Source organism: Homalodisca vitripennis, chromosome X (assembly GCF_021130785.1).
Source record: "Homalodisca vitripennis isolate AUS2020 chromosome X, UT_GWSS_2.1, whole genome shotgun sequence".
In the NCBI taxonomy this organism is placed as follows: domain Eukaryota; kingdom Metazoa; phylum Arthropoda; class Insecta; order Hemiptera; family Cicadellidae; genus Homalodisca; species Homalodisca vitripennis.
This window is the reverse complement of record NC_060215.1, coordinates 79,019,813-79,034,568: the sequence shown is the minus strand read 5'-3', so window position 1 is coordinate 79,034,568 and position 14,756 is coordinate 79,019,813. Positions and strand designations below refer to the sequence as shown.

At 31.6% G+C, this 14,756-nt stretch overlaps 1 protein-coding gene across 1 annotated transcript in view; it reads left to right on the top strand.

Moving 5' to 3' along the window:
- The window catches only part of LOC124369485 (putative neural-cadherin 2), a 119,181-nt gene that overhangs the window by 81,273 nt on the left and 23,152 nt on the right, over window positions 1-14,756 (top strand). Inside the window, 2 exon segments of the mRNA XM_046827498.1 lie at window positions 710-967; window positions 8,231-8,566. Coding sequence (XP_046683454.1) covers window positions 710-967; window positions 8,231-8,566 — 594 coding nt within the window.

Below are 14,756 nucleotides of genomic sequence, written 5' to 3'. Positions count from 1 at the left end.
TATCCTATAACTCCGGTTCTAAGTGCAATGAGGGATTGCAATATCTCGTCCTAAGTCTAAAAAAATACCCATTTGGCATGTCATATTTAATGTTTTACTATTAAATATCTTTATTATTTATACATTTTGATATTCAATAGCAAAAGATGAAAAATAATGATGCAGATGTGTAAATAAAATATTGAATTGTAAGATAAATCTTTGACGATAGTATTAAATAAACACAAATTTAGTTTAATAAATTTATAGTCATTTATTATTCATTAAATTTTTGAAGTCGTGAAAACAATACACTTTAGCGCTTTCTAATTCTAATAATGAAAATATTATAATTTCATGTTGTAACCCTTTCCATATGTAAATCGTAACAAAATAAAATAAAGTCTAAAATATCACGATATTACTTTCAGATGTATGTAAAATCGTGTATTACAGAATTCTTTCTTTAACACGGCAAACAGGAACAAAATTAGGACAATTTTTAATAACTGCACTTTTCCTCGTTTAATACTGATACAAATGAAAATGTACACTAAATGTAAAAACATTTATATTCTTTAAACTTAGTTATTACTAGAATATGTAAGGAGTCCTAGATGGAGAATGAGATTAAACTTGCGTGTTACGGATTGCATATTATTAGATAGCTGAGGAAAAATTGTGAAATAAGATGTATTTAATGTAATTAAGCTGTGTTCTGGTTGAACAGGATGTTCGGCTGGTGATAGACTTGTGTAAATCTCGCTCATCGGACCTCGTTGATCGAGACTGGAGCCTAGCCGACAGTTACCACTGTTTGGCTTCCAGCCCACTGCCACTCTTCAATGTCCAGCTTAATCTGGACACTCCCCTCCAACTGGGCGGAGTACATAGTCACAATTTCCGTCCCTCTGAGTACCGCTGGACGTCGACCCCACGATTTAAAGGCTTCGATGGCTGTATTAGAAATGTTCTGTACAATGGTGAGGTGAGTTGGTGACTTTCTTTAGGATATAAAATAATAGAAAGCTAAATATACACATCTATATTACTAAATATTTGCTAACGCATACTTTCCAAAAAAGCCAGCGGTCATTTTTAATATTTTTTATAATACGTAGGCCACTAATTATGAAACATGTTTTCTTTAAAGACTATGAAAAATACTTTATTTGAGTTACTGTGGAAATTACGTGGCATTATGACGATCGGTTCCTGTTTTCTGACTCACAAGTGATGTCGTCAAAAAGGAGACAAATCTCCTTGTTTACTATTAATTATCAGGCTACATAAGTAGGAAAATACATACTTACGTATTATGAAAATACAAATTTAACGAGCTCTCACATTATTTGGGTTCGAATGTAGGTACTCTCTCAAATTGTGGCCAGAAGTGAAGAGTAGCGCCACGGAAACCCGCATCGATTGCCACGGGTACTTTTAAACTATCGATACTTTCCCGACGACAGATCATGTGCCAGATCGAGTAAAGAGATATGACGTCTTAAAACTTAAAACTCCTCACTGCTAGCGGAACAAGCAAAACACCCTTAAGATAGTACCCAATTCCAAGCTAAGATCGCGTCAAAGGTCCAATCGCAAAGGTTAAATTCACCTCTTTTATTAGTAACATTTTTCTGAAAACTTAGTATAATCAAACCTTATTCGCATAAAGACATGTAGTAGATAGGGACAGTGTGGCTTCCTTCTTGCCGACATCGCTTCTTTTTGGGAGGCACAACATAAGAACCGAACTTCATAATGAAATGTAGTTTAATCGGAAAGTGAAATAATCTCAGTTAATTTTTAATGATGTATTGTTTTAAGTACCCGATAAGAAAAACTTCCAAAAATAGTGGTAGGATAATAATACCAAAGTACTAAATGTTCTTTCTAGTAACGACACAGTTCATCTGAATTCCTCCTAATAATTTATTTGTGGCTAGTCTATACATATCCTGACAATTAATACACACATAAAATACTTACATAGGTTACCTAATGGGATTTTATGAGTTTTACAACACTAATTGTAAATGTAAAGTTACTGGGATAAAAGCATAGTAGATTCGATTTTTAAAATTACAGTAGTATTGGGTGGAGTTGTCTCAGTGATGATCTCTATTTAAAAACCTAACCATTTGAGGATCATTTCGACAGACAAAGCCTGGAACAGTATCCTTGTCCTAGAATTTCCAATGGCTGATGTCAAGCGTACCCTCTATAGTTGCTAATCTATGAGATCTCGCCAACCTACTCAATTGCTCTTAAGTATCCTGAATATTTTTTTAAATCTCAAAGCAGTGTAAAAGTCTTTCTATATTTAGCTACATGGATTATTTCTGCGTTTTTACAAATAATAAAACATGACACTAAAATAATACTAGGTGTATGACAAAATTCATAAATTATAGCATTAAACATAAACTTGTACTGGTATAAATAAAGTAATACAAATTTAAAACACGACAAATATATTTTACTGTAAAATACAACAGTACAGTAACATGATGGCCAGTTGTGATAAGAATTTGTTAACAGTGTAAATAAGACTGAAATATTTGTAGAGATTGATAAATACTACGAGTATTATCTAGCTGTATTAAAGCTATTATCGAGCTATATTATCGAGCTGTATTAAATAACTAAACACGCTTTCTTTCGTTTGAGATCAGTGTAAAATTTTGCTATGGTTACAATATATTATTATACATTGTGAACCATCAATTTGACAGTAGTAATTAAAATTATAATCAGCCTGTTTATAAAAATAGACGAATACAAATTTATACAATTTTTATTAACCTTGTTTAAAAAATTTTATTGACATTTAATCTCAAGATTATTTATTATATGTTCGTCCTTCTCATGCAATGACATTGTTATGAAGTAGTACACACCCTAATAATATAAGGAGCCTTAGAACAAACTTGATCCTATTAGGTTAATAGAATCAAACTACAATGAAATATTACATTAACCTGAAATTTTAATATACGAATATTGGTGATACTTTTCCGCACAGTATAAGAAAAAGGTATATCCTACAAAAGGTTTATTCAAAGTTTTCCATTATTTTGTTATATCGCAAGTTATCAGAAAATCACAACTTTACTCTACCAAAACTCATGCTTTGAAAAATTAATTAACTGTATAACTTTTATCTTAAGAAATGTTTTAAAACCTTTATATCAAAAGTTAAAATTACATCTTTTATATTAAACCTTACGATGAATTTCTGCAACCATGATTTTAGTACCACAGTATTAATTGCAAAAGAATAGGTTAACAAGTTTACAAAGTTTACTGTGCCAGAGCTCAGATTTGGAGTTTCGTGGGCAATCCAGACATCTCTCATGAGAGTTCCTTGTATTTCCCGGATAAGGAATACAAACTTCTCTGTCTATCTGCTCGAGCCAAATGTCACGAGATCTCTTTGTTTAGATTTTACGATGTTTTGATTCTGTAAGTTTTGTCATAAACGTCGCTATCGTACCTTTACTAATCTTTGTTTATGGTAAGGAATATTTTGTTGAACATCTTCTTTGTAGAAATTACGAGTTTGTTCACAAACATAATAACTATAACTTTGAGAAATAAATTCTCAAGTACGCGTGCATTAAAAAACTATTGATCATTGTTTATAGTAAGATTCCTTTTGTGGTTGGTTTTGATTTATCTCGTTTAGCTAAATAGTAATGTTCCTACGTAGGCACGATACTATAACAAGTATAATATAACTGTTGATATTTCCCCAGTTAACAGGTACTATACATGTTTTGGTGTTATACGTTAACAGGTCTTAACAGTTTATACATTATGCAGGCGTGGTGCAAGAATTCTTACTTATTTTTAGTATTTTTATATGTTTACTATTATTTTCATTATTTCCATTAATTTATATGGCCCATTAAATGAGAGTATTACACTACTAATCAAAAAGTTCCTTATGGATGTGCATATATGTATGTATCTTATTTTATATAATCTTTACAGTTTACATTATGCTGAGAAATAAAAGCGTATTTTACTGTAAGCTTCTCTGTATAGTTATGATTTTACTATTTGAAATTGAGCGCACCATTGGCGTTAAGAATCAATCGAACATAATACCAACTAATAGTTGTTAACTACAGATTACATTACCTGTTTTTTTTTTTTTCTCCGATTCGTTCTTATTAACTAATGCAAATGTGGAAAACTCCTACACAGATTTCAGACTACTATAGATTATATATTTTGGGGTGTATCAAATATAACACTGCTTGAACTTAAAAAAGGTTTAATTATCTTAAGAACAAAACGATTCCCAAAAACATTGGATTCACGATGCCTTATCTCTTGAAAGTTGATAATAATTACTTATAGCAAATGTGATTGCTATAAGTCTTGTATAAGTAATTAAACTTAGACACCTTTGTGTAACGTTTTGGCTTCATCTACTTTAAATGTAATTAATTTTATTGAACTTACATAGCGTACAGTCATTTAGCCTCCTACATACACATAGGCTACACCCCTCATTCCGGAACGTTCAGTAATTTTAAGTGATCAGGAACATAGTTGTAGAGTTTTTTTGTGCCTTTTTCAGTCGTAGGTTCTTTATCAGTATACATTAAATACACCTTTGCTGGTTACTTTAGTGAGCAGATGATTATGATGTACCGATTGTATTAAATAATAATTCTGGGGTAACTGGATTACCGGTGGAAGGGTAGGCCCAGATGAATGATAAGGGCTGGACTGTACAAAAGAGGCTGCTATCGGCGAGGCGCGCATCGCAGATGGCAGTGTTTGATAACGAAATTGAGAGGTGGGATGAGGTAAACTTACCGTACCTCCATCTCAGTTTATCGGAAGTGATTGTAACGAGTAGAGTAAATAGTGCTTAGAGTAAATCTTTTTGCTAATTGTCATCGAACCTGCGGGTAAAGTGAACCTTTTAACTGGAGTCCAGTCAATTTTCATTCTTAGTTATTTTGGAATAATTTTGGGGAAAGAAATATTGTAAAAATTAAATTTAATGGGAATTTAGGAACTTGTCATTTTGATCTGTGCAATATAAAACTTGTTGGTGCAGTGAGCACATGTATATAAAATTTTATGTAAATATACTAAAAGAGTGTTATAGTTGTTACAGATGCTTTCAGCAATTTTTTGATTTATTAAATCTCTAACACTGAATACTTTTAAAGTAAAGTAAAGAAAATTAGTAACAAATATATTTGAATTTTGAAGATAAATTAAAGTGAAGAATTGCCAGATCACATTAGAGTGTGAATGTTTGAATTTTGAAAATTGAATAAAAGGCAAGCTGTAAGAACTTTATACATTTTTGGGAGTGAAGAATATATTACAAGTTTGAATTTAAAAGTCATCAAGAAGTTTATATTTTAATTTTAATTCCAGTTATTATTTTTAAGAAGAAGTTTTATTTTAGTTTGAACTTTATTTATTTCAGAAGATTTACTTTTATTTTTAAACCTTCACAAAAGTTTATTTTAAATTTCAAATCTAACCCCTCATGTGCCAGTAAAACGGTACAATGACGTATGCTTTTGTTTATTGTAATATCTCCTTAAATACCCATTTTTACTTTATCGGAATTATGTAGATTTTTCCCACTTACAACTTGAACGATAAATTTCTCTATAGTAAAATCTTGCTACAACCTAAGTAATATTTGTTTTTCATGTAAACGAAATCAGCAGGAAATAATCGAAACTTGAACGTGAACAAGATGCAACGAATTGTAATATTGTGAAGTTTAATTGGATTTTTATCATGGGAAACATCACAAAAGTGTCAAGGTAAAGCTATTTCACAACATCATTTTATGGTATGGATGACCTATTAGATTGAGAGAATTCAACTGAGTATTAAATAACGTAATTAATGAGTTAAGACTGTTTCCTTTTCTAATGTCTTCATCAACAGTCATTATTAATAAATAAGTTTCATAATCTTTAGAGATAACAAGCCCATTTGAAAAATTCCTTGGCAAGAGTTTCAGTTACATTCTGAAATTTTGACATTTATTTGTAGAAACGATCATTATTGCTCGCAGAAAACATTTTACAAAAGCTAGTAAAAAATACACATCTTACAGTAACTTTATAAAGAATATAATTCTTTAAGTTTACCAAACTACGAAGTAAAATTCTTAAAATAATATTAAGAGGCACTCGACAATAAGTTTATTATACGTAGACCTCCACGTATATATTTTCTATTAGCAGAATCATGGTTTAACTGGTACAGAAGATCACTATAGTTGTATATTAGTGACATTTGTATATAAAAACATTTTCTTATACAGCTCTCGCATTACTTTTCTCTCCTTTATGGGCTAAACTCCAAAGTTATTCATGGTAATTCTCATATTAATTTAGTTACTTGTTGTGTCCTAGGTTATTCATGGAAGGGTTTACCAAGTTTCAAGTCCCTCTCCTCCGTTTTAGACTGAGTTTAAGAAAATATGTTTATATTGAGAGGCTAGGAATACTCAGATCCCAGTCTTGAAGAACAAAAAAATACTATCGCAGAATAGCATGTGTAAACTTGATTAGTATAAAACGGCGGAGGAAATCATTATGCAATTGTTTTAAAGATGTTCTGAGTTTTAAAAGAACTAAACAGATCTAAAATAGATTTAGTTATTGAAGTTAATTGAGTAACAAATTATGTGCTTATATCTCGTGATGCCAGCACTGATGCTAACGATAAAAGAGTATTTAAGAAGAAATATGTGGAATCTTCAGACATTTAAACTTATAAGTACTTAATTTTGTTTGCCATTATGCATGACAATGAAATTTCTGGAATCTGGATCTAATAGTCTCAACTGATAACAGACCTCCAAATAAATTAAACAAATAATGTCTCAGATATTATTAATTTTAGTGTGGTTAATTTAATGTTATCCTTAAAAGAGCTGACTTGGAAGATTTATGATAATATTAAAGTAATAAAAATATTAATCCTTATCCTCCATGAAAGTCACTTAACTTAAGAGCCAAATTAAGACAATAAACGTTGCGAGAAGTTGGCATCACTTATTGGAGAACTCAATCTGGCTAACCGGCCAAAGCGAGGATGTGCAAGTTGTTAACTACATTCAGTAAAAAATAATGAAGGAGTGAGGTACACTTAATCAATATTGTATATATTGGTGATGCGTATACAATTTTCCAGCCACTACTAAAATACAGTTTTTTTAAATTAACATAACAAATTCATTAAAGGCGATAATTTAGTTTTTCTATAGCTATAGAATTATTTTATTATTATGTGGAATCGATGTAGGTACCCTATTAACGTTTTTGTAGATAATCCATTTGAAACAAGAAACTTATATTCTGAATATATTAAAGCTGTTTTACTAAAGTGTACGCTATATACTTGTATAACGATTGATCCAGTGTACGCTATATACAGTTATAATGTTTTATTTATTTTTTCCGTCAAATTGATCCATATGTATACAAAGGGTTATATGTAATAGTAAAAACAACTATAAATTAGACAAACTACATCACAAAATTGCATTAGACAAATGAAGGGAACATTTAATAAGTTTGTAATAGAAAAAATTCCGGTTTGGTGTGTTAAAATTGTTATTTAGAAAAAGTGTTGTATTTAAAATGAAGATTGTTGAAATATTCATTTGATTTTACGGTTATATGAAGCCAATTAACATTCTTCCGTCATTAACATAATTCTTATTAGCCTTAGTATGCTTCGTTACGGCAGTTTTCAAAGCCTTATATGTGAATTGAGGAATACCTCCCCAGTTACAAAGGGAAGATCATCAAAATCATCCGCATAAATTTCCAAACTATTTATCTTGTATTGCCTGCATAGGTAGTATGCTATTATAAATAAGCAAACTATAGAAAATGTCCATATTAAACATGCATTTAAAATGTTGTTTTGAGATATTTTTAATTATTTGGTATTTTCTGATTTTATATTTAGACTGTATAATATGATATGATGGTAATATGATAAATCGAAAACATTGCTTTAAATAAATTATTAATGAGAATATTTTAACATATTTTATAGTTTATATTGACAGTTAAAACTAAAGTAGCTTTCTCAGCATGTAAATGTTATTCTTTACTTTGTATTTAGTCTAAAACAAAACAAGTTGCATTTGCTTATATTAAACATGTTGTTTTAAATTTCTGAAATGTGCCTTCAAATAAATACTAACTGTGTTGCATATATGCCCAATACTTCCACACAGATCATTGACCTGGGTTCTCCACCGCTATCTCAAGGATCAACTCCTGGATGTCCTCATACTCAGACACGCTGCACTTCCGCCTGCTCTCCCTGGAGCACATGTGACGCTACTCGCTCTACTGCTCGATGTCGCTGTCACCCAGGCTACTCGGGTCTGACGTGTTCCCTGCCAACCGTGCCCTCTACTTTCTACCCTGGAGGATTCGTCAAATACTCTTTAGCATTCCAGCCAAGCTATCATCACAGTCTCTTACAGCTTCGATTCCGTTCCAGGAAACCCTACGGCGAGTTAATTCGATTGATTGACCAACATCACAGAGAATACATCATACTTGAGGTACGATAATAAGGGTTCTTTGCACTTCTGGTATTGCTTACAAAATATTCAAACATTTTGGTAAATTTAATATTGTCATGTTATTTTTAATGTTACCTTCTTCCAACAAAATGAATATCAAACATTAATCACACGAACACACATGCACATATACGCACGTGTAAGTGTGATAATGGGACCCTTTGTAATCATGGGAGAAGCTCTTTGTGCGTCTCCTAGCCCTGTTATCTCATCTTATTCGATTTCAATGCTCTCTACCAATTATTTGGACTTACACCAGGCTCTCTAAAATTCTGGCAGCAAGAAGATTCCCCTTCATGCCGAAAACAGTCGACAGAAGAGAAACTTTGTGATCTATACTTTGACAGAACAAACTCGTTGTTTGATAGCCTTTCAAAAGAAACCAAACTCCCCTAGGAACATCACGTCTCATTGCTGAACGTAGATTCCACGCTCTAGAATCTAAGTTCCCTGCTCAGCCTCACTTCCATGAACTCTACACCGAGTTCACGAATGAATATGATTCGCTTTGGCATATGGAAAAAGAATTGAGAACTTTCATGAAACCTCACCTTACTACGTCTTACCTCATCATGGGGTCCTGAAAGAGAGCAGTAGCATCACTAAGTTGTGTACCGTATTTGATGAAAACTCAAAATCTAGCAACGGACTATCTTTGAATGACAGCTTACTTACCGGTTGCAAGCTATCGATCAATATATGTGATATCCTGCTCCAATTCAGGACTCAATAAATTGTATTTTGTTGTGACATTAGGCAAATGTACCGCATGATAAGCGAGCACTCGTCTGACCAGATGTTTCAAATCATTATCTGGAATTACTCCCCTTAAAAAAATCTCTGTGTACACGCTAAACTCTGTCAATTACGGTGTAAATAAATCACGCCCGTGATAAGGACTCTCTCTCTTTCAACTTTTGGATGAAGAAAGTGAAGATTTCCCAAGGCAGCAAAAGTACTGTGATCACAGACCTACGTGTATGACGTAGTCACTGGTGCAAACGCAGTGGATGACGCTCTAGTCCTCCAGTTAAAACTAAACAGTTTGCTCAATTGTGGTGGCTTCGAACTTCGGAAATGTTTGTCCATCTGCAACCAGCTTCTCCAGGTTCTACCTCAGGACCACCTCCAGATTCCAGTGTTTCTGGAAGAATCTCAACAACCCCACGTCTCCATCCTCGGACTTCACTGGTCTTCTAACTCTTATAACATGTCTTACAAGTTCGAAAAGTTACCAAAACATATGACCCTCATGGATTGTTAGCTCCCTGTATAACACAAACTAAATGTCTGATGCAATTTGTATTCAGACCTGTAAGTTTTACAAAATCCCTTTACATAATTTTTTTATTACTTTAATTACACTTATTCCTCCAGTTTGAATAACAACTCATTTTATTCATATGTTAAGAAAGATAGATCTCAAGTTTCCAAGAAAGTAACTTTAAATAATTAGATTTTATAATTATATGCTTACATGTAAACATATTTCGTAAATTATTTCTCAAAAGAATGTTTCTTTACAATGAACTCAAAAGATAAGTTTCTTATAACACTAAAATAAAATAAAACTTATAATTTGATTCAAAATAAAATGTACCTTTCTATATTATAAACAAGACTGAACAAAAATGAACTAAAAACTTCCTGAAAAATTATTCTAATCACGTTTGTAACAATCTGTTAATATTTGCACAAACTCAAAGTTACAGACGTAATATTATTCTAACTCTCGTATATTGAATGTTTATTACAAGTAACTTTTAAATAATATTAACATTGAAAACTTTACTTGCACAATACTTCCAACGGCATGTACTCTTTTGAGAGCGTTAATTATTAAGAAAATTCCAAATCATCTCATTTCGCTTTATATCAAAATAATACAATAATCTCTGTAAAAGAAAGCTCACATAATTTTACAAGAAATTTTCCATGTAAAAGTTGTAATTTAAATGTAAAAGAGCTATTCACTTAAAATCTCACACATATTTGTAGGATAATAAATTAAGTAAAAACACCAACAATTGAGTCGCAAAAGATACTTAAAAAGACGCCGTGAGTTGCATGTCGGAGGTGTTATACCGATCTCTTCCCTCAACTAGCTAACTATCATCGACGGCTTTGATTGGCCTCTAACAATGCTCAATTCCAAACAGTCTAATGTTTTAAACATCGATTTTGTCTGACGACATTTGTTTTTTTATGCAAAAACAGGAATGTTCTACAAAGCTCCCCCGTCTTACCCCTTTTGTCGACGGTAAGACTGGGCTCCGGGTAGGCGGGCGAATGACTAAAGGTTCATTGTCCTCGGATGTGATACATCCCATGTTATTGCCAAAATCTCATCACGTAACTAATCTCATTATAGATTATTAACATTGCAAAAACCTTCATTCTAGACCTAAATTGACTCAATCCCACGGAAACTAAAAATACTAGATCATTTGTGCCCAAGGTGTTATTCAGTCTGAAATGTTCAAATGAGGCGCTCCAAGGCCTCCAAGGCTAAACAACGCAACATCTCCCCTCTCATGGGAGAACTCCCCGCCTCACACGTGAGGCCCACGAGCCCTTTTTTCTCATCTGGCGATCATTATGCAGGTCCTTTTACAGTAAAAGTGTTTAAATTTGTATATTTGGACCAAAGCTCATCCAAATGTTTTATAACTTTTCAAAAGTTTTAACTTAGTTTATTTCAAAATTGCATTAATTTTTGGTGTTAAATTTGTAAAATTTTGCTAGTTTAAATTGTTGTCTGAATAATTTATTTCAAATTTTTAGTTTAAAAGTTTTAATGCCAATGTTTGTCATTTGTTTGATTTTTAAACTTTGGTGTTGCATTTTGCATAGTTTTAATGAAAATGTTAGGTATCAGGTTTAATACAAAATTATAAGCTACGTTTTGCTCATTGCAATGAAACACTACGCTTAACTTATTTTAAACTCATCTGGATTCTTCATTCTTAATGTCTTTTGATGAAATGTTACAGGAGTAGGTTCTTGTAAATGTAGTGTAGATATCGAATGTTCTAGCAAGGTTGGTGTGTAATTCACGGGCGCAGCTGTTGTGGTAAAGTAATAGTCACTTCCTGGAGGCTTGATTAGATAGACGGATGTGCCTTTAAATAAATATTGAGATAAACTGTTTTCATAATGTAAAGTTATTTTTTATGTTTAAATAGTGTCACTTAAAAAAAGGTCTGGTTCTGTGGTTATGTGGAATGTTAATACTTTTCAAAGTCAATTTTGCTAAATTTGGATTTACTTATACATCTTTTCACGTTTGTATCAAGTTAGTTGATACATCAGATCAACTAGCTGTTACAGTTGCTTAATTTGAAAAGGACTATGTGCGTGGTCGCAACGCCTATCCTCGAACAGTTTTGCCAACATATTACACCAAAATACCCTGCTTGAGTATAGTATGTAATATTGATTTATGATAAAATAGGATACAATCAAGTTTATACTGTATTTTTTTGAAATTGTATTGTGCCACTTTTTGTCGGAAAAACTTTCTTTGATTTTTTTGTAAGAAGTTTGGGATTTTTTAAATGCTAGATTGTTTATAGCAGCATGCAGATATTTTGGATTGACTTTCTGAATGTCATATATATATATATATATATAAGTCAGTAGAGTAGGTTGTATCATTAACTTCATACATTTAAATTTGCATTAATGTCACATTATTCTAAATGTATTATAAATGGTTGGATTTATTAATGCCATCAAACGGTGACAGGTTGAGCCCAGCGTGTCATGAAACATTTCATACAGCACTATTGGTAAGAGAACCAAACGTAAAATTTCCCTCTATTTGGATACACAGTTGCGTGTTACGGTTCAATAGTAACGTATCGCTCAACATATCGGCATCACTAAATATTCCTCAGTCAGGCGTGAGACCCAACAACATATTGATCGTACGTGTCATTGTATCGAGATCGATGGAAACAAATAACTTTGTTGAATCGACTTTAGAATTTTATTCTATTTCGATGTTTGTATTTAAATATGCTTACAATACTTATATATCTAACTTTTGTTGTCCGTAAAAAATCACGAGTCTATGTATTACGAGTCACTTCTAAAGCAGGTGAGTTAATATGTCATTTACTGAGGTGCAGTATTTCTTATGAATATGCATGTGTGGTTTACTTTTGAATGCTTATGTGTTTAATCCAGTGTTGGTTTATTATTGTAGGTGTAAAATTTAACTATTTTACAGAAAAAAGAGTAAAATAACATACTGTAATAATAACAACCCAACAAGTATAACTATTCTCAGTTTGAAAGACCGACCGTTCCCATAATGATCAGCAACTTACCATCAGTACGTGTGTTTGTGGTTTAAAACTGAGAGTAGTGAACCTTTCAGGGATCATCTTGAACTCAAATTAAACGTAGTATAATATAGGCTACAGCAATATAGGTGCTATTTTACTTGTCTTTTACATCAACATACATAAATAACGTACCGTAAGCCATAAAGGACTAACGTACAATTTGTATTATAATATCTATTATGCCATTATCACTATTCAAATAATAAAATATTCAATATTTTATTATGAAATTTGATTATGAAATTATGAAATATTTGATTATGAAATTAGAAACGTAATGCAAAATTAAATATAGTCATTACTTCTTCTTTTGCAGATGTTAATAAAAAGGTGGTTATAAATTTTACATTGAGGGCAGCAAAGAAGGATCTGGAAAAATGTTTTTTAAATCTAGAAAATATTATGATGTACTCTTAATTAGTTGTAAAGATACATTTGGGCTGTAACAAGTATTCTGAAGGGCTGTTCGTTTTCTTTGTAAGGTATTAATCAATTTTATATTTGTGCTGTCTGACTGAATCGTTTACACGCGCAACTTAAGTTAAAATTTGTGACTAAACTTCATGGCCTACTTGATATGAGCTGCTTAATGAATTCGCAATATTCTTTACTTTTGTAAACTTTTATGCTTTTTTTAAATGAAAATATGGTTGGCGACAGTATAGAACTCGTAAGTGTATGGCAGGAAAAAATAACAAATTTCATTACCTCTCTATTTGTTTGTATATATATATATATATATATATATATATATATATATATATATATATATATATATATGCATGTATGTGTGTGTGCGCGCGCGCGCGCGCGCGCGCGCGCGTGTGTATGCAGAGGCTACTATACTGCGTTCCCTGCTGCTCCATTATTGAAACTATAGTCACAAGCATAAGAGATTATGAAGTCAGTAATCTTTCGTTTGTTCCGAACATTTTGTGTTTTCGATATTCAGATTTATACACCTAAATACTAAGAATGATGTTATAATGTTTTTATATTCCAGAAAGATTTACCAAGAATTAGGATTTCGACGTTATTTCGTCACGTTTTGGATTTAGATCATTTACCTAAATTTTTAACTCAAAGAAAGAGTTTGCATACATTTTTTAATTAATAATTTACAAAGGTGTAGATTGATTCTCATGTCTAATATCATACATAGTAAAATGACCCTGCATTCTACAAGTAACCTTAATCAATTTTATTCATAAGAGTTCCAAATATAGCTTAACTATGATTTTCATATATTTGTATATTTACGTATTAGATTATTTAAAAAATTATAACCGGACTTTTTAATTACACTAGATAAAGAAATAAGGAGAGAGATCCGAAACGAGTAGCTTTAATTGGAAAAAGCAACACTATTAAGGTATTCCTCGATATTAAGGTATTAATAATCAAGGTTACTTTTTAACTATCTATTAAACGAAAACTGAGATCCATTATCAGTAATCAGTAATGTTTAGACCAATTCTTACTTAAATTGTCTCGTATAAGCTGTAACAGGTATCAAGTTTTCTCCATCCCTGTAACAAAAGCCACTCATACCATACAAAAGTATACTAAAAATAGTACTATGTTATAAAAATAACTGTTACTGTTTACATTATTTAATTATTATATAATTTTCTAGCATTTAAATATCATACACACAATTAAAACCAAATAAATTGTTCTTTTACTAAAAATATGAAACACACAGCTTCAAGGTTTACCTAAATAATCTTTTAATGCTGAAAACTGTTAATGATTTTTTATTTAGTTTGACATTTCCATACTACTACGTGTATTCAGACTGATTTTCAATAGAAAAT